The sequence below is a fragment of the Mastigoproctus giganteus genome, chromosome 3, assembly GCF_048544385.1.
Source record: "Mastigoproctus giganteus isolate SK-2022 chromosome 3, ASM4854438v1, whole genome shotgun sequence".
In the NCBI taxonomy this organism is placed as follows: Eukaryota; Metazoa; Arthropoda; class Arachnida; order Uropygi; family Thelyphonidae; genus Mastigoproctus; species Mastigoproctus giganteus.
This window is the reverse complement of record NC_143577.1, coordinates 254,078,312-254,098,867: the sequence shown is the minus strand read 5'-3', so window position 1 is coordinate 254,098,867 and position 20,556 is coordinate 254,078,312. Positions and strand designations below refer to the sequence as shown.

Here is a 20,556-nt window from a genome sequence, read left to right as displayed (position 1 = left end):
ATGTTCCCCGCTTCCCTGACAATAGAGTCACCAACAACTACTAGTTCCTGTGGGACCAGCGCATTCTGCCTAGGGGGCTGCCTCTGTGTTGCCTGATGACCAAGTGCATGCTCTGGCGTTGATGTGGGTGGCTGAGAGCTTGATGGGACCCTCAATTTATTTCCTTCGAGGGCATCCACCCTGTCCTTCAAGCTCTCATAAAGGCCCATAACAACGCTGAGTTGTCACCTGATTTCCTTGCACTCCTTACATCGTGCACACACAAAGACATCCCCTTTGGCAGTATCATGTCCCGTACCCGACTGCTCCACAAACATCAAGCAAACAGTGCATTTTAAAAGACTGTGATTCAGAGGGCAACTGCCCCCCTCAGTTCTCCCCTGAACCACAGCACTCCCATTAGGTTGAGCCTTTTGCTTTGCTGCTCTGGTCTGAGTCATGATTCCGATTTAATTCAATAAAATTTCAAAACAAAATTAAATCCTTAAGTTATATCCCAAAACAGTTATAACGCTATATTTATTTTTTCGGTATCTAGTGTTTTCTACGAGTTCCCTTTATATAACTTCCATATCACGTGTACCACTATAGTTATGTATTAATTATTTGTTACGATTAAGTCGTTATATATAGAGTTAAAAGTACAATATAATTGACAATAAAGTTTATCAAGATTAATAGATTTACTGATTAATTGACAATATTATATTATGCACTATACTACACTAAGGTTATGCTATCGTGTAAAAATGGCGGGAATTCACGAACGGTACTTCTACGGACTCGTAAGTATTGATTAGCTTCCAAATCTCGCTATCTCAATTTAGAATAAACTAAGGATCCTGACTAGGTCTATAATCTACTTATAGAAGATAATTTAATATAACAATTGGTTAATAAATCAACTAAATTTGGTTAAAAAAAAAAAAGACCTCTCGTTCAATTTGTAACACGTGGATTTGATACCGTTACCGATACTAAGTAATACCTACAAAATCTCTGTCTAAGTTAAACTTTAAACTAAGTATGGTAACTAGGAATATAAAGCTACTCTAGAAATAAGTTAATATGACAATTTAAGCTAATAAATCAGAAAATAAATCAGGAAAAACTTCTCTGTTCCAAGAGTGTCAAAGAGCTTCGTCCGCACAGGCTACCCTGACAAAGGGTAGCCTGTGCGGAAAGTCATATAGGTAGCCTATATGACAAAGCTAATGTACAACAGGCTAGAATAACATGGTATTGTTGCTTGTTAAGTTAGGGAGATATTCAAAAAAGAATATCAAGGAAGTGAATATTAAGCAAATCCCCAGAATAATTTCAAGAGAACAGAGTTTGTGGTATGTGATAGTTGATGGAAAAGATCAGTGAGTGGTGACATTATGCACACAATATGATAGCAATGAATAAGACAAGTCTCACAGCTGTCAATTCTCTCTATACAATTTACAATGGAGACTCCAATACCTTGACCCATTCTCCCCCTCACTATCCAAACATTTTTTCTCCTTTTTCAGGGGGAAAAAAAAAAATCATTAAACTACAGCTTCAACATTAAATTCCAATTTTTTTTTTTTTTTTTTTACTTCTGAAAATTTATGAATGAAATTTAATTTTTGCCTTTAGTTTTTTCCAAAAATTTTTCTAATTTTTGCCAGTCTATGTTGCATAAAGTATGTGGAATATGCAAAACAGAATGTTCAATATATTATAATTGTACATGTGATATGAAGCTAAATTTAACTGTTTCCTTCTTTTCCATCCTACTTAAGGATATTGTTAAATCACATCATTATTATTATAAAAAAAACTTTTCTGGTCATGTACAATTACTATTATTATTGTTACTGTTGGTCGAGGAACTCTCTCTTACTATCCTACAAGTGTTCAGGACTGCAGCTTTCTGGAGTTCCATGTAAGTGTTCTCAGAGAGGTTCTTTTGCATCATGCTGGTGGTTGACAAGATGATCATTACTAGGGTTTAGATTTTTATGTATTATCATATTCATTTTTCATTTAGATAAAGGCAAGAAACTTAGTGAGTCAATGTTACATGGTCTGAGGATCCTAAAGAAGCATGTTTCTAATTTCATATTTCATCATATTTTAAACATTAGGTCATAATTTCAAAAAATATATGAAATATCATATTTAATAGCATATTTTATACTTGTCAACATAATTTTTATATTTCATCTTATAATAATCAAATTATTTATCAAATTGATTTAAAATATATTTCTAAAAAACCGTGGGAATTTACATTTAATCATTTCACATTCCAGCGTGGGCGGGCACGAGCGGTTAAATCCCAAAGTTATTTTGATTGGCTGGTTAGTCACAACAACACATTGGCATTATTTTAGCTATAATTTAAAACTTTACAGTAGTTTCGTCTTATACTGAGTTTAAAGAACTATTCATTCAACTTATTTTATACAGTAGAAACCTCAGCTGTTGGCAAAATTAAGCCAAAATCGAACTTTTTAGAAAATGGATTTCTTCTGCGGTTAAAGAAGTCTAAAGACACATACCAAACGGATGGAAAAATAATATATTGCAACACATGCAATAAAGAGGTACGCAAATGAATTAATTACCTGGTAATAGATCTATCGTAATTTTTATTTTTGGATGCTTCGATATATGGATATTCCAAATTTAATGCTCATGAAAATTAGTTTTTTCATACAATTTTTCATATAAATCAGAAAATAATAATAATTTTTATAAATAATCTTAAATAAATATACAGGGTGATCCAAAAGTCAATAAACAATTAAAGAATCGGTATTTCAGTGAATTTTTGATGTATGGTAATGAGATTAGTGCAGAAATGCATAGGAGTATGTGGATATTTTCCGAAAGAATGTCAAAATTATTTACAAATATGTCCACCGTGTGGCACTTGATCTGTACAAATCAAAGCACCTCATTATAGTAAATGTTCAATGTGGCGGCCTTAGTTGTCAAGCGCTGCCCGAGGACGAGTAATGCCGTCATGGACAGCATGAAACAGCATTTCTGGAAGTATCAATGATACCTGCTGTCGTATAGTCTTTTAGCATTGCCAATGATGTTGGGTGATCTCTGTAAACCCATGACTTCAGGTAGCCCCATAACCAAAAATCACAGGGCGTCAGGTCTGGAGATTTTGGTGGCCGTTCATGCTGAAAGTGACGGCTTATCACTCTATTCTCTCCAAACGCTGAGAGTAACAGTTGTTTCACAGGAGAAGCAATATGGGGTTGTGCTCCATTAGCATTAGTAGAGGAATATGATGCAAGAAAGAAAGCTTATACAGCATCAGCCAGAAAAAAAAAAAAAAAAATTCCACTTTACCCCTCCGTTCGTTCGAAATACCTGTCCAACTGAGCCTTAAATTTATTTAGGCTATCAACTTCCACAACAAAGGATTGAAGTCTGTTCCACCAACCAACTACATCTGTCTTTCCACAATCTGAATTTATGCCCTCTCAGGTGATTATTCTGAGCAAGAGGAAGAATCCCATCGGCATTGTGCATGCTCAGACCAGTCAAGGCTTTATACACCTCTATCAGATCACCTCGCCGGTGCCTAGTCTCCAGACACTGTAATTTGCAAAACTTAAGCCTTTCTTCGTAAGAGCAACCCATTGTTCCATTCACTAACCTTGTTGCCCTTCTTTGTACTCGTTCCAGCAGCTTTACATCCTTCTTGAAATGAGGCCTCCAGACCTGTATACAGTACTCAAGGTGTGGCCTGACCATTGCCTTATACAGGGGAATAATCACCTCCTTATACCTGCTAGAAAAATTCCTGTATATCATTGATAAGACACCATGAGCTACTCTTGCAGCCCGTCTAAACTGCTCAGAGAACTTCATATCTGCCTGCACAATTACCCCCAGGTCCTTTTCATTCTCTACCACTGTCAGTGTAGTACCACAGAGTTGATATGTTGCTCTGGGGTTGCTGTTTCCCATACGTAGTACTTTACATTTGTCAATGTTAAACTTCATTTGCCACCTCTCAGCCCATCTGCTCAACCTTTCCAGCTCCTGTTGCAGCAGCATAGCGTCAATAGTGTCCTTAACAACCCTGCCAACTTTTGTATCATCTGCAAACTTGGACGTTAAGCTTGATATACCATCAATATTATTTATAAATACAGAAAACAATAATGGACCCAACACTGAACCCTGAGGCACTCCACTGATAACATTAGTCCACAATGAGTAGTGTCCATTGATTACCACTCTCTGTGATTACCACTCCGTTCTGCATGAATGTCACAACATCCAAAGCTTGCCTTTCCCCCAGGCTAGGGATAACGCAGTTTCGTAACAGGTCAGCATAACGCTAACCTGTGACAGTGACAGTTTCAAAACCAGAGCCACTGATTTCCTGAAAGAAAAATGCCCTAAAACAAAAGAGGAGGTGAATCCACACCACATTGTTACTTTTGACTAATGCAATGGAGTTTCTGTGTAAGTTCAAGGGTTTTCCGTCGCCCAAATTCTGCAATTGTGTGTGTGTTTAAAGTGCCATTGAGAGTGAAATGGGCTTCATCTGTCCACAAAACATTTGACAGCCAATTGTCACATTCTTCAATTCACCGAAAGAACCATGCAAATGCTTCCCGCTTTGCAAAATCGGGAAGCCTAAGTTCTTGAAGGTGCAACAGTCATTGAATTTTGTATGGATATCTACGGAAGACTACTCTAAGTGCTCTCCACACACTCCCATATGGGACTCCAAATCGACGTGAAACTTCACGAGAGCTTACTTCTACATGTGATGATGATGCCATTAGAATATTCATGTCTTCTGCAGCTGCAGCATATGTTGATGGTCTTCCACTTCGTGGACGATCTTATAACAAACCAGTTGTCTCAAATTTCTTAATCATCATCTTTAGTCCTGCAACAGTCATTGGTCCTTTACCACATCACATACCCTTCAGCTGACGGAAAGATTGCAAGTCTGCAGTTGCAGATTCAGCATTAAAGTAATAACATTTCACCAACAGTGCTTTATCCGGTAACGATAACATGACCGCTTAGCTTCTTTTCTTTCCCAAACGTTCACTAAACTGCTTAGCTGTTGTTCTTGCAGTGTCTTTATAGCAGACACTTGCGTGACATCATTCATGGTACAGTGTCAGCTGGTGGACATATTTCGAACTACTTTTGACATTCTTTCGGGAAAAAAACCACGTAATTCTGTGCTAATCTCGTTCATCATTATCATCATCATCAGGCATTTTCAATTCACTGCAGGATGAAGGCCTCTCCAGCATTTTTCCAGTTTCTTCTGTTTTGAGCACTGTCCATCCATTTACTTGTGACAGATCCATTTACTAATCTCGTTACCATACGTCAAAAATTCACTGAAATACCGATTCTTTAATTGTTTACTGACTTTTTGGATCACCCTGTATAAATATTTTTTTAAGGTTCCGTGCACGAAAGTATCCCAATTACGACAACATAACGTTACTGCTTTGCATGAAGCAAATGTAAGGAGATGGAGAATTTCAGGGGGGTGCGTACTACACAGCAGCTGCTTACTGCAGAAAACCAAAAAACACCAGATCCATTCTTTGCCGATTTTTGGAACAAAGTGAACAATCCAGTCTTCAAAAGCTTCTTGGAAAAATACTGCTCCCAAAAAATTCCTGATGAATGAACATTACGGAAAAATTACCTTGAGGATTGCAATAAATTGGTATGCTCTCATTGATTTTATTAAATTATTAATTATATGACCAAAGACTGAATGCTGTGTAGGCAATATTTGAATTAGTTTATTTATTTACTTACTTGCAGTGTCTAAACAATATTCGAGAAGATATTGAAAGCAACTGTGTGTGGGGTTCAGTTGATGAAACCACGGATTGTGAAGGCAAATATGTAGCTAATTTTATTGTCGGAAAGCTTGATTCAGATGGCCATCAAAATTGTATCTCCTTGCATCAAAGGGTCTGGATAAAACTAATCATGCAACTTTTGCTATATTTCTTATGATTCTCTTGGTAAGTAACATATCTCTGTGATTGACTGATCGCTACTACATTGGAATGGGAGTCTACGCACTTGAAATTAAACTAAAAAAATAATATTTTTGTATTTTTACTTATTATTTAATTATTTAAAATTATAAATGTATAATCTATAAAATGATAAATTAAATTAATATACAATTACTTATTTGTTACAGGTATTTTGTGGCCGGACGGTGTAAAAGCTGATCGTTTTCTTCTTTTATTAACAGATTCAGCAGCCTACATGCTCAAAGCCGGGAAAGCATTGTAGATATTTTTTTCGAGCATGAGGCCTATGGGCTCCAACATATAGCAGAACAAGTGCATTCAGAATTTATGGATGTTGACAAGCTCATATCACTGACTAAAAAGGTCTTCCTTAAGGTATCCTCAAGAATACAATTCTTAAAAGAAATGCACCCTGATCTGCCACTTCCACCCAAGCCAGTAATCACAAGATGGGGGACCTGGCTTTTACAGCAATCAAGGAAGTTAGTTACCGTTTTAAATAAAACTTAAACACATGGTATTTAAAGCCATGAATAATTTTATTTTTATTTACAGGTAATTGACAATTGGGTAGCCGAAGAAGCTAAATCCATATCTGAAGCTGTTTGCTATTTGGTTTTTAGGAGCTTTTTTTTTTTGTTTTTTTTTTTTTTTTTAGGAGCATTAGCAACTAAGGCCATATTGCTCCGGGATATGCGGTGGTCATTCCCTTGACCTTTCCGCATCCTCCGTATTTGGTGGTGACGGGCTCGAACCCCGGTCTAATCAAGAATCATATACTACGCACTGCTGCTCCTGCCCACCTGGCTACGGAGGCACCCCCATATCTGAAGCACAGGAAATTTTTGCTCAGGAGAAGGTATCCCACGATGTCCCTTATATTGACAGTAATTTCTCTTCCCTATCTTCCTCAATTACTAAACTGGAGGCGAAAGATATGCCTCTAATTAAGGCTATAGAGATCATTCGAAAACCAGAGGACAAGATGAAACAAGTTCCGGGGGGAAATTGGAGAGAAAAAATTGTTAATAAACTAGATGCAGTTTTTGCTAGAAACCCGGCATATCCCACCATATGCAAAATTTCCCAAGGTTTAGAGGGTAGAGCCATTAAGGGACCCTCTAGCTCCCGATGTCATTAAGGCATTTAATTTTGATCTGATCACATCTTGTGATGTTGAGAGGTCCTTCTCTGCTCACAAGCGAATATTAGCAGATGATAGGAGATTAACTCCAAAACATTTGGAGTGGATACAGGTATCACAATGCTATGGAAAGTACTTAGCAACTTAAATGTTAGTAGCCTAGTTACCTTAGCCTATACATTTTGGTTTTTGTATGATTAAAAAATTTTATTTTAATGTTTATACTGAAAAAAAACAAAAAAAACATGCAAATTGTAATATTTTCATTACATTACTTGTTAGAAATTTGTATAACAAGTTGTTGTTCAACTTTAAAAGAATAAATAAAGTAAATAGTATCGTTTATACAGTATGTAAAGGTAAATTATTTTGTCATATTTGTTTAAATTTAATGATATTTTTAAGGTCATAAAAATCCGAACTCTAATCATTTATTACTTATTCCATATGCCACATATCTTTGATTTCCTGTCTTAGGTCTGAAGACTTCCTGATCTTTTCATCGTATGTTTTATGGAGGTTTCCAGTGTTGGGCACCACTACGATGATCAGGTAGGTAGCCATTTCCTTCTTGTCAATGAGGTTGGTTATTTGGTTTTTAGGAGCATTAGCAAATAAGGCCATATTTCTCCGGGATATGCGGTGGTCATTCCCTGACCTTTCCACATCCTCCGTATTTGGTGGTCACGGGCTCGAACCCCGGTCTAATCAAGAAGCGTGTGCTACGCACTGCTGCTCCTTCCCACCTGGCTACGGAGGCGCCCTTGTCAATGAGGGTTATGTCTGGTCTGTTGTGCGGGATCATCTCGTCTGTTATTATGGCATGGTGCCAGCACAGTCTGTGAGTAGAAATATCTAGTACAGCCTGAGGTTTGCACTCGTAATATGGTAAACTTTCTTCGATCAGCTAGTATTTTTGTGCTAGCTTCTGATGAATCATTCTAGCCAACTGGTCATGTCAACAAGTGTAATCCGTCTGGGTGATCAACCTGCATCATGTGGTGATGCACTGGATTGTTTCTGGGGCCAGGTGGCATCATCAACATGTGTCATCTGTAACTCTGTGGTACTTGATGATGTATTTCCTGTAGTTCCTAGTGTTGATTACCTGGTCTCAGATGGAGAGCATGAATCCTTCCTTCTTGGGGAACAGCCTTCCATTTGTGAGCCAAGCATTGAAAGCCATCTTATCTATATAGTCTTGATGCAGGTCATTGTAGTGTCTGCCATAGCGTGTCTTATTCGTCCATCTTTCGGTCACTGTTTCTTCTGTCTATGTCAGTGTGGTCTCCTTGTTGAGGTTGAGTGCCATTTGTCTATCTTTCTTATGGAAGATATGGCCATTTGTCTATCTTTCTTATGGTAATAGCTATTCACCAATTCATCTTTTCCTGGAAGCAATTGCACAGTTTCTTAATCACCTTCTCTTGTTCAATGAAGGCAGTCTATCCCCTCCCTCCATCTTTAAAGACTATGGTCAGTCTCTCGATGGTCAACTTTGGGTGGTGTTGGCAGCACTTGGTCATTATTATCCTGATTGATCTCATAATCTCCTCCTGCTCGGTGTTGGTCCAAACTATGACCCCAAAGGAGTACATTAGTAATGGGACTGCGTAAGTGTTTACGGCTGTGACCATGTTCCTGCCATTCAGCTCTGATTTTAGTAAGCTTCTCAGTCTCTGATGGTATTTCACAGTCAGGCAGGCTTTGTTGTTCTTGTGTCCTACTTGGTGAGCCTGCATCATCCCCAGAAATTGTATGTCTCTCCCTCTGTCATGGCTTCAATCTCTTCTCCAGACTTCGGCTGGTGGTTTCATCCAACTGGATGTCCTTGATGCAATATATAGGTTCTGCATTTGTCTAGGACAAATTGCATCCTGATGTCAGTACTGAACTCTTTGGTGGTTCGAAGTAGCTGTTAGAGTTTATCTTCCTCTGGTGCGAGAAGGTGTACAGGTCAATTCTCCTTTTAGGATATACCTGTACTTGCTGTTATTGAGCATAGTGGACAGTGGGTCGAGTGTTAAACAGAACTATAGTGGGTTCAGGGCATCTCACTGGAAAATTCCTCTTCTGATGGGTATCAATCTGGTCGTGATGCCCTGGACCTTGATGATGGTCCTCCATTTTGCCATGGTTGCTTTTAAGATGTGTGTCAGGTTGACTTTGTAGATCTTCAGTGTCTCTATCAGCCAGCTATGGTATAAGGAGCCAAAGGTCTTGTGGTAGTTGATGCAGGCCATGTACAGGTTGTGGTGCTTCTTGTAGGTGCTTCTCCATAACTGCAGAAATGGTCAATTGCTCCATGGATCCTCTGCTTACATCCCTTCTGCTACTCGGCCATGATGTTCTGGCTCTAAAATAGTCTGATATCTTCTTAGTTATATGCTGGTCAGGATCTTGTACATTGTTGGAAGACAGGCGATTGTCTGGACTTTGCCGGGTTTGTTGCATCTTTGTCCTTAGCCTTGAGGTAGGTGATTCCTTGATTCAGAAACTCTGGGATTGCGACAGGGTGCATTATTATCTGGATGAACCACTCCACTATGTGCCTGTGTGTGTCTACAGCTGAATTTTTATATTTTATTTTTTTAATGAAAACCCCAAACACGAGAGGTATTACAACCATAGTACTTACTACTGTGCTCTGGTTGGAGGTTGAGAAGACATTGGACTTGAACTTCTGTAGACTAATTTTCAGGAAATACGTATGAAGGAAGATTGTTCTAGAAAACGGCAGTTTTCTAGAACAATCTTCCTTCAATGAATAAACGAGGAAGATGAAAAGTTGGTTCTGTGAGTTTGAAGTTGGACGGCAAATGGATGTTGGCTGGTGACGGGACGTCTTCGGACTGTTTTGAAAGAGACAGCGGGAATTATAGAAGCCAATTCAGAAGAACAGTGCCCATGGAAGTATCTGTAGGAAAGGCATGCAGCAGAAACAGTATGTCTATGAGACAGCAAGTGGAGAGACTGTTAGAGATAAGTCATTAATTAACCTAACAGGCCTTTTCTGAATGGAATCAAAGCCTGAGAGAAGTTTTGGAGGCACCGCCCAATATTCCATGGTAGGGCAGATTTGAAATTTGTAGAGAGTGAACAGCTATTTGGAAGAAAAGTAACGCCGAGAGTGAAACAGAAAACCAAGTTTTTTAGATGCAGAGGAAGCAATATTTGTAATGTGCTTGTGCCAAGAGAGATTAAAAGTCACAGTAATCCCCAAAAGAGATATATCATCTTGCCTAGAAATCAGTGTCACCAAAGAAAAGTATAGGAGCATCCTTTTTGCAAGATATAAGACAAGACTGAGTTTTAGAAGAATTTAAATCAACTCAATTGTCTTTGTCCCACTGCAGAATTACCTGGAGATCAGCATTTAAGGAATTGGCAGCAGATATTCAAGAAGTTGAAGCTGATTGAGCAGAGCAAGGTTTCTCAAAATGTGGAATACAATGTGCTATCGAAAAGTGGAATGCAATGTGCTATCATCAGCAAAACAACAAATAGGATTTCCAGTCAATGGAAGAAGGTCATTAATATACAAGAGGAAATGCGAGGGGGAACGAACTGAACCTTTGGGGACACCAGCATCAGTGGAGACGTTAGAAGACAGAGAAAGGTCTACCATCACCCTCAGTGAGCGATCAGAGAGAAAACTGGATAACCAATTACAAAAAACAGTTGGCAAACCGTAAGATGGAAGCTTGTTTAGAAGACCTTTATGACATCCCCAGGGGGCTCACATCTGGTGAGCATGGGCTTGGCACACCCAGGGTCCTGAGCTGGATATCATCATTCTTCTCTTTCTTGGTGTTTCCCTTCTCTTTTTTCTCTCTCTGTCTCTCGGGGTAAATCAGAAATTTTTTTTTTGGCTGGTGCAGTATAAGCCTAAGGCTTCCTTGCACCATATGGCTAATAATAATAATAAAACACAAACTTCACTGAACTTTTCCATAAATGGGTAACAAAAGCCACAATATCACCAGTGGATCGAGACAAGGAATCCATACTGGCGATCATTGATCAGACAGTTTCTAGGTAGCCTAAGAATTGGCGGTTAATTGATTTCTCCATTACTTTAGAAAGAGTAATTGCAATGGGACGATAAATTAGATGGGAGGGATTTTCACCCTGTTTAGGAACTGGCTGGATATGAGCAAATTTCCAAGCAGAAGGAAAAACACCTTTGGAATAAGAAAGTGAAAAAGGCAGCAAGAAACAGGAGGAAGTTCAGGAGTGCAGGTTTTGAAAACAAGTGGAGAAATATCATCAGGTCCTGAAGCTTTCTTAGCATCGAGATTCGTCAAAATCCTTCTGACATCTTTTTGACGGAAGACCACAGGAGGCATTGAATGGAACGTATTGGGAATGTTGAATGTTTTACCAAGATCATTAATACATGAGTTGGAAAAAAAATGAAATGCTAGTAGGTCAGCTTTATCCTTGGCTGAAGTGACAACAGAACCATCTGGTTTTTACAGAGGTGGGACCAGAAATGGGCAAAAGTTGCAGCCAATAGCTTTGGCAAGAGACCAGAATGCTCGGCTACCAGTCGGGCCAGAAGCAAGTTTTCTACTCTTAGCCTGTTCAAAATCTAGTTTGGACTGATTAATAACTGCTTTACAATTGTTGCAAGCTTTGGTGTAGGCAGAAAATTAAACTGAAGAATTGGAAACAAGTCAATTACAAATATTAGCATTAGCATTAGTAGAGGCATTTGATGCAAGAAAGCAAGCTTATGCAGCATCAGCCAAAAAAAAATAAATAAATAAAAAATAACCACTACCACTTCACCCCTTTGTTCGTTCGAAATACCTGTCCAGCTGAGCCTTAAACTTATTTAGGCTATCAACTTCCACGACAAGGGATGGAAGTCTGTTCCACCAACCAACCACCCGCTGGCTAAAGGCAAATTTCCGCACTTGCAGCATTCTTCTCTCAAACAGCCTTAGCACATTTATCGGAAAGCCAAGATTTAGATAAAGGACAAGATTTTAAGTTGGAATGGGAATAAAGGATTCCATTCTTACAAGAATAATTTCACTGACACGATTTGAGCAAATGCTGACATCAGAATTTTTGAAACAGTAATCCAACCAAGGAAAAGAAGGAAAGAAATCTCACAGGTCATCCCATTTTGCATTCTTCTAATGCCAAACAACACAAGGTTGGGAATAGCCATGAGATAAAGGATCCATTGGAGAAGAATGGATCCTTTATCAGGTGCCTAAAGGACCACTCACTTTGAGCTTGTACTTAAAATGGTTCTTTGTGAGAAAAAGATCAAGTATGTTGGCTGTATGGTTACGACTGTGCAGTATTCTTGTAGGTAAATGAACAATCTGTGCAAGGTCATTAGTAATTGCAAAAGCCTCAGCATCTCGACCAGCTGGGTCGGTGTGACAAGAAAACAGAAGCCAGCTGGAGTTGTGAACATTAAAATCACTAAGAAAAATTACCTCGCTGTTAGGAAAGTTGGACTGGAGAAAGTCAAGTTGCAAAGAGAGGAAATCAAAGAGCTCCAAGTGATTAGTGGAGTTAGGAGAACGGTAGAGAAAACATGAATTTGACAGAATGAGGTAGAGAAATTTTAAGCCAGAGAAGATCAAAAAGAGGAGATTCCAAATTACCAAGTCTCTCACAGGGAATTTCGGAACGGACATATGCACAATTACCACCTTTGAGGTGAAAGGAATCATACAGCGAATAATTTAGGCAACTTAGATGAGCAGTAGTTGAATCAACTGATAACTGAGATTCTGTCAGAGAAAGTACATGGGGTTTGGCAGACTGCAAGTGGAAATGGACATTGTTGAGATTAGAACTAAGACCACATATATTTGTGTAATGAACTAGGAAGTGTTTGGGAGGTTTAGATCTTTTCACAGATAAGCTTGCTCTATTAGTTTGACGATTCATGGTGTATTCAATAGTAAGAAAAAGTGGGAGGGGGACATGCTGTATGAAGTAATGAAATTTTTGGATATGCCGTACACATAGTAAGAATATATCCAGATCCTTGACATAACATGGTCTCAACAACTCTGGTATGAGTAGAAGTAACCTCAGAGAAACGTACCAACTGTGTGGTGCTACACTTAAGGTGGTAGAAAATGAAAAAGACCTGGGAGTAATTGTGCAGTCAGATATGAAGTTTTCTGAGAAATGCAGACAGGCTGCCAGGGCAGGTCATGGGGTTTTGTCAATGATATATAGGAATTTTGCTAGCAGGGAGAAGGAGGTGATTGTCCCTCTGTATAAGGCAATGGTCAGGCCACGCCTTGAGTACTGCATACAGGTCTGGAGGCCTCATTTTAGGAAGGATGTAGATTTACTTGAGCGTGTACAGAGAAAGGCAACAAGATTGGTGAGGGGAATGAAGGGATCCTCTTACCAAGAGAGGCTTAAGTTCTGCAAATTGCAGTGGCTGGAGACTAGGCACCTGCGCGGTGATCTGATTGAGGTATATAAGGCCTTGAATAGGTTGAGCACGCTGAATTCTGATGGGATCCTTAAGATGTGCGGAAATTTGTCTTTAGCCAGCGGGTGGTTAATTGCTGGAACAAACTTCCATCTGTCGTGGAAGTTGACAGGTTAAATAAATTTAAGGAGGAACTGGACAGGCATTTGGAGGGAATGGTGTGATTTTTTTTTTTTTTGGCTGATGCTGCATAAGCTCATACACATGCTTTCTTGCATCACATGCCACTACTACTATTACTATCATTTTCTTGTCTGATTTTCCTGTAGAAGGCTCTGATTTTTATCAAATATCCTGTTGTCTGTTTATTATTATTATCATTAATAATTTGATTTAACAGTGTTCTTCAGTAGGATGGCAAAGAAATATATTGTGGTGTTTAAGAAACTTTTGTGTATTATAAAATCTGGGAACATAATACATTTATGTTGTGTGCTGTATACAGACATTTTTCAATCTCAAGTGGAGCAGGAACACTGTAACCAATAAGTGCATGAAATGTGCCATGCAAGGAAAGAAATGGGAAAACAGCTACATGTTTCAAAGTGTCATAAAAGCCAAATTCTTATTTACATTGTGTTATTGAGCTGCAATGATCATGCATATACAATGTTCAAAAATATACACTGTTTTACTATCATTTTTGATATTAAAATAGTTCAAAAATATGGATATATATGGAAGAACAAAAACAAAGGCATTATCAGCAAAAGTAAATAGAGGGAAAAAAAGGGTATCAATAGCTTTGAAATATGAGAAATGTGCCACTTTAGATTGCTGTGCAAATTTCAGCAATCTAAAGGATTCTTCTCCTATTTTAGTGGCCTTTCCAAAAAAACCAATGAAAAGCAGCTTGCTCTCAGTGCCAGTGTTAGAAGAAAACTGGGAGTACTATCTTATCCTTTCCCATGTTTTTTGTGGCCAGCAAAATTTAAGCTTTCTAGTTAAGGTATTGGCTTTATATGTCACAGCATAACAAACCTTGCCTTCACACAACATGGTGCCCTAGTATTAAGCTACTTCAAAAAAATGGCACTGCCAAAAGGTTAATCTACCATTTATTTAAAAGCTGAGAGTTGTCTTTAAATGGCAGATTCTTTTGACAATGCCATTACTTTAAAAGTAGTGCATTACGAGTGGGGCTTGTAATGGCAAAGCTTGTTCTGCTGTGACTAATATGGCCATTGCATTTACTAGGCAGTTTAAATCCAGCTGGCTGCAAAAAAAACACATGAAAGAATAAGATAATTACACTGAACTTCATACATGAGTGCCACCTAATTTGTGAACTTTAACCTTCTACTGCTAACCTGGTGTCAGATACCATGTTAGCAATGCATTCGAAATGGTTCGTTTTTTTAAATTTGCAAATGAAATGAAATCCACTCAAGTACCTTTGCCCACCAATATTCTCTAACTGATTATACAGTATTTTCTGTTTTCATTTCAATAAACTATGAATTAGAAGACATTAAATTTTTGTTTAGCATTTAACAGATGGCAGGTGAAAAGGGCATCTAGAGGAAAGCATCCACCTTTCTTCAAGGTAACTCCCATTCATGGCATCTGTGAAGCACCACCAACAAGTATCTAATCTTGCCATGATGCTTTGATTTTGCTAGCTAAATGTGAACAGCTGACATAAATATAAACATTCACCTTGAATCTGGGTTTCAATCGAAAGGATCAGTGACTTAAATATTCTAAAAAAAAAAAAACAATAAAAAACTTTGTTATTATTGGTTTCTTTCATTTATTTTTGTTCAATATTTTTATTTTGGTTATCAAATCATAATTACCAGACCACTTTTCAATTCAATTAACAAAGCTAAAAACAATTTTTTTTATATAATTAAAACAAAAAAGGAGATCACAGAGATCCCATATAAGTGTCCCTGTTAAAATGTGACGAGATGTTAACTGTGAGGAATTAACAGTAAACCTTTAACTGTTAATTCATCACTGTTAAAAAAAATAGCTATTCACTAATCCACAATGAATAGCTATCTCAACAGACTCTTGCCCTAACATTTCCAGCATGCACTTTTCTGTATACAAAATCATTCCTCTGTTTAAATCAAAAATAACTAGACATTTGAGGCTTTAAAACTGCCTATTTTAAGTCTTCACACAATTTCACTGCCCTCTCACGTAGGAATTCAGAAATAGGAATTTTATCAGACTTCGTGTGTCAAACTCGCTTCAGCAGAACCATCTCTATTTCTTCAAATTTGCTCCAAACTTCAAGTTCTCCTCCCCCCTTTTGACTATGATCTATATTTCATGTTTATTTCCATTATTTGATCTTTGTAATCAAAATAATTTGATTCAATGACATGGAACAAGCCCAAGATGGCTATTTCTGTAGACTTATCTAGATGACTTCTATTCTGCACATTACATGCAGTTTGCTATTCAATCTCTTACTATATTTCAGTTAGGGTATTCAATGTACTGTAATTCTTGATAGCAGTGCAAATGACAGAAATCTGAAGGATTCCTTTCCTATTTTTAGTGACCTTTCCAAAAAAAAAAAGAAATAAAAAGCAGCTTGCTCTCAATGCCAGTGTTAAAAGAAAATTGGGAGTACTATATTATTCTTTCACATTTTTGTGGCCAGCAAAATTTAAACTATCTATCTACCTAAGGTAATGACTTTATTCCTCACAGCATAACAAACTTTGCCTTCACAACAAGTTGCCCTAGTATTAAGCTACTTTAATACTAAAGTACTAAATAAAAAATGGTGGGAAATGACATTGTAAAAATTAGTAAATAATGGTCGAAAAGTAAGAAAAGTCTGAAATTCATGGGTAAAAGTGAACAATTACTTCAGGGCTAAGCGGTAAAGCAGAACACACCTCAAAATTTTATTCCATGTACATATACTACCCTCAACACAAACAAAAAAGTTTGTGTTGAGGGTAGTAGGTTGTAAGTAGGTAGCAAGGAAAGTAAGTTTGGTTTTTCAATAAAAAAAAAAAAAAACAACTAAAACTGTATACTAAGTTATACACAAAAATCAAGCATTGTTGCTGCTAATAGTCCAATTAGTTAAGTTTATGTGCCACTATTTTTACAGCACTTGTTTACTGACTGCTTAAAGAATGACCAACCATATGTGTTATGAAACAGCACTTGCATACTTTTTGTGCAGCAAACATGTTTAGGTCAGTTTCTTTATTTTTGTAATCATTTCCTCTAATTTAAACAATAATTCAGAGAGGGAGAGATTATTCATAGATTTAACCTCAAATTCATCTTTAATCATTATCTTTATATATAAAAACAAGATGGCAATTCCCAATGGTATATGCTTTAAACCCTTCTGGATAACACTGAAACTGTGAGTAATGACTTTTGTGATTTAAAGTATAACTACTACTTTTTTTTGGATGACAACATCCTTTCTCTATTGTCAGAAAAAAAAAAACATTGTCTAGTTCTGAATTATTTAAGAAAAAAAAAGAATAACAGCAGAAAAATAAAAACTAAACAACTGATTTCTTCAGTGACTTCTCAGAGTGAACTGAACCATTTTTTTAAACCCTAACCATTTTTTTAAACCCATAAATAGTAAGATACTTTTCTTTTACACTCAGAAAAAAAAAAAAAAAAAAAAATCCCAAAATTAAAATTTAGGAAAGTAAGTTGGTACTTTTTTTTTTTTTTTTTTTTTTTTAAACTTAGCACCGTTCATTTTAATAAAAATGTACTATAAATATTAAACATTTCCCCTCCTCTAAAAAGACCACATAACATTTTGGTACAAGCTTCTTTAGTTGCACAATATTCATTCATTAGGCCTCTAAATGTACTTTTTTTTTATTTAATTCAGAGTTGGTGAACATGATTACTTTTCTTAATTACTACAGAAGAACAGGAGGATGTATGTTTATCCAACTTCTACCAGTTGTTGCATTATATATTTACAGCAATAACAGCACAATATGCACTGTACGACTGGAATTAAAAATCAATTTACAACGCTCGTGATTATTGCACGAACACATTAAAATTTTCAAAAAACGGAAAGTACATATAAACTACTGTTTTCGGTTTCTGAAATCGAAATTTACTTATATTTAATTAAGTACCACAAGGAAAAAAAAAATCAGGTATTACATACAGAACATATCATGAGCGAAACTGATAAAAACACTTAGTGATAATTAATAATATATTAACTAAACAGATGCAAATCGGCAAAACAAAACTCTAAATCACGATTCAACTTCTTCGGCGTATAGAAAGTAAAAGGCTGGCATTACAAATCATATGACAACGGATTTTTCCCCCAAATTTTCATTGAAAAACAGTACACTAAGCCTACTTTTTAACTAAAAAACCCCCACATTAAAACGATCTAAACGAAACTTAAACGATCGGTACAAAAGTACGTATGGTAGGTATCTCTAAAATAACCCTTATTTTGTTACGTTCTTCAGAAAACATCGGAAATTCGTCAAATAAAGAGTAAAAAAATCTCACCGTAAATAGGCCTTAGCCTTCTTTCGTTAACGCTTCCATCCACATGTGAGCGAGACGCCATGATTCAAGAAGCCTCAACTCTCGTGAAATCTCTCTTCTACTAAAATTACTCGAGAGTGCTCTTCTCCAAGTACAGTAGCAGACGACAGTTGTGGAAATGAGTTGCCCTTTAGCAATCGGAGACAAGTTAAGCTTATATTTCGAAATGTAAACATCAAGGAGTAAGGTGGAGTTTTATAAGGAAATGGCAGATAAATTTATCTATTATTCTAGGAATGGTGAGTATTTTAATCATCCTTTGGCAACTGAAATTAAGTATTGATTTCTCTTAATGTTTTTCAGTCTTTCTTCCTTTGTGTGTTTTTGTCAGCATTCACCTCATATCGAATTGCTTGACCCCATATTCATAAATTTTTCAATTTGATAAATAATCGAAATGATCTCAGTAATTTTCAAAACTGAATTCTAACTCACATGAGCCGGCGATAGATGGAGAACAGTAACGAAACTATAAATTCTGCTTCGACAAAAAAAATTTCGAATTCCCCAGTACATTTCAAAACAATGAAAAAAAAAAATAATAAAATAATAATAAATAAATAATAAATAACAGCCGTATGGTTTTTGATTCTTTGTCCCTCCCTGGGGAGGCGGTCCTAGAACAGTGATAATTTCTAATGGAAAAGATTTGCCATCTGCTGTATATATATATATATATATATATTACAACGGATTTTGTGGGTGCATATATATATATATATATATATATATATATATATGCACCCACAAACACCAAAGGACTTATAGTATCAGAAATTTCCAGAATCTCAAGGATTGTCAGTAATGAACACTTTTTTTTTTTTTTTTTTTTCAAGAAAAGGATGTACAGAAAGTGGACAGAGCAAAGAGATACATCAGAAATTGCAAATTATAGAGCAATTAGGTTGTCACCCACATCTACAACTTGTTCAAAATGGTCATTACTAACAGATTAGAAAGAATACTTGATGAGAATCAACCGAAAGAGCAAGCTGGCTTTAGGACAGGATTCTCAACTATGGATCACTTTCACGTAATGTCATAGCTAATGGAGAAAGCAAATGAATATAAAACATCATTATGCCTGGCATTTGTGGATTGTGAAAAGGCATTTGACTCCATACAGCATAAGGCAATGTTTCGGGGCACTGGAAATACAAGGCATAGATACCCTACATATTATGATTTTGAAGAAAATATATGAGAGTGCTACCTCCTTTATTAGACTAGACAAAGACAGTAGGAAATTTAAAATTGAGAAACGAGTTCGACAAGGAGACGCAATATCTCCGAAGCTGTGTACTGCTGCCCTTGAGGAAGCTTTCAGAAGATTAGACTGGTCGCAGAAAGGAATCAATGTGAACGGAGAGTACCTAAACCATTTACCATTTGCAGATGACATTGTGGTCATAAGCCACGATCCCAAAGAATTAGAGGAAAATCTTAATCAGTTATGCACAGTTAGCAAGGATTTTGGACTAAAGATGAATATGGCTAAAACAAAAGTAATGATGAACAAGTATGCCACGGAAAGGGAAATAATGATTGAAGGAGCAGTAATTGAAAAGGTGGAGTCACATACTTATCTGGGACAAGTTATTAGCTGTAATAATGATAAATGGCTGGAAGTCAAGAGAAGAATAAATTTTGGATGGATAACATTCAGGAAATATAGTCACATACTGAGGAGCAATATCCCAATTTGTCTGAAACTGCATAAATGAATACTCCCCACCATGACTTATGGAAGTGAAACTTGGGCACTCATCAAAAGAATGGAAGAGAAGCTGAGAACTACACAGCGAAGAATGGAACGAATTGTATTGGGAATCAGATTGTTAGATAAGAAGAGAAACATGTGGATTAGGCAACAAACTCAAGTAAAGGATATTCTTATCAAAACTAAAGAACTAAAATGGTCGTGGGCAGGACACAGCTCGAAGACATTATGACAGATGGATTAAGAAAATAACAGAATGGTACCCAAGCGGAGCTAAAATAAAACCTGGAAGACAACAATGGAGATGGACAGATGAAATTCATGAGTTTGTGAGAAGTAAATGGATGGCCATTGCACAAAACAGAAGGAACTGGAATGTTGCTAGAGAAGCCTTCATCCTACAATGGATTGAAAATGGCTGATGCCCGACGCACGGGTTACTCTATCGTTATTATTATTGTTAACAGCAAACAAAGGTGTCTGAGGGTGCAGCTACAAAGCATTATTACACAGCTTCAAAGCAGAAGCTTGGAGTATACATTTCCCAAAGTAAAGAAAAAAGCAAATGTACACAGGAGCGGATTAAGGTCGGTTGAGGCCCCGGGCGCAGAAGAAAATATTGGGCCCCTTACAAAAAAGAGAGAGA

General features: G+C 37.0%; 1 protein-coding gene across 2 annotated transcripts in view; it reads right to left on the bottom strand.

The window, feature by feature from the left end:
- Positions 1 to 18,309, bottom strand: part of psidin (phagocyte signaling impaired) — a 513,704-nt gene extending 495,395 nt beyond the window's left edge. For both annotated transcript variants that reach the window (XM_090371034.1, XM_090371035.1), the window contains exon 1: positions 18,152 to 18,309. In XM_090371034.1, coding sequence (XP_090227160.1) covers positions 18,152 to 18,212 — 61 coding nt within the window. In that variant the 5' untranslated portion in view covers positions 18,213 to 18,309. The remainder of the gene's footprint in view (positions 1 to 18,151) is intronic.
- Positions 18,310 to 20,556: the final 2,247 nt, after the last annotated feature.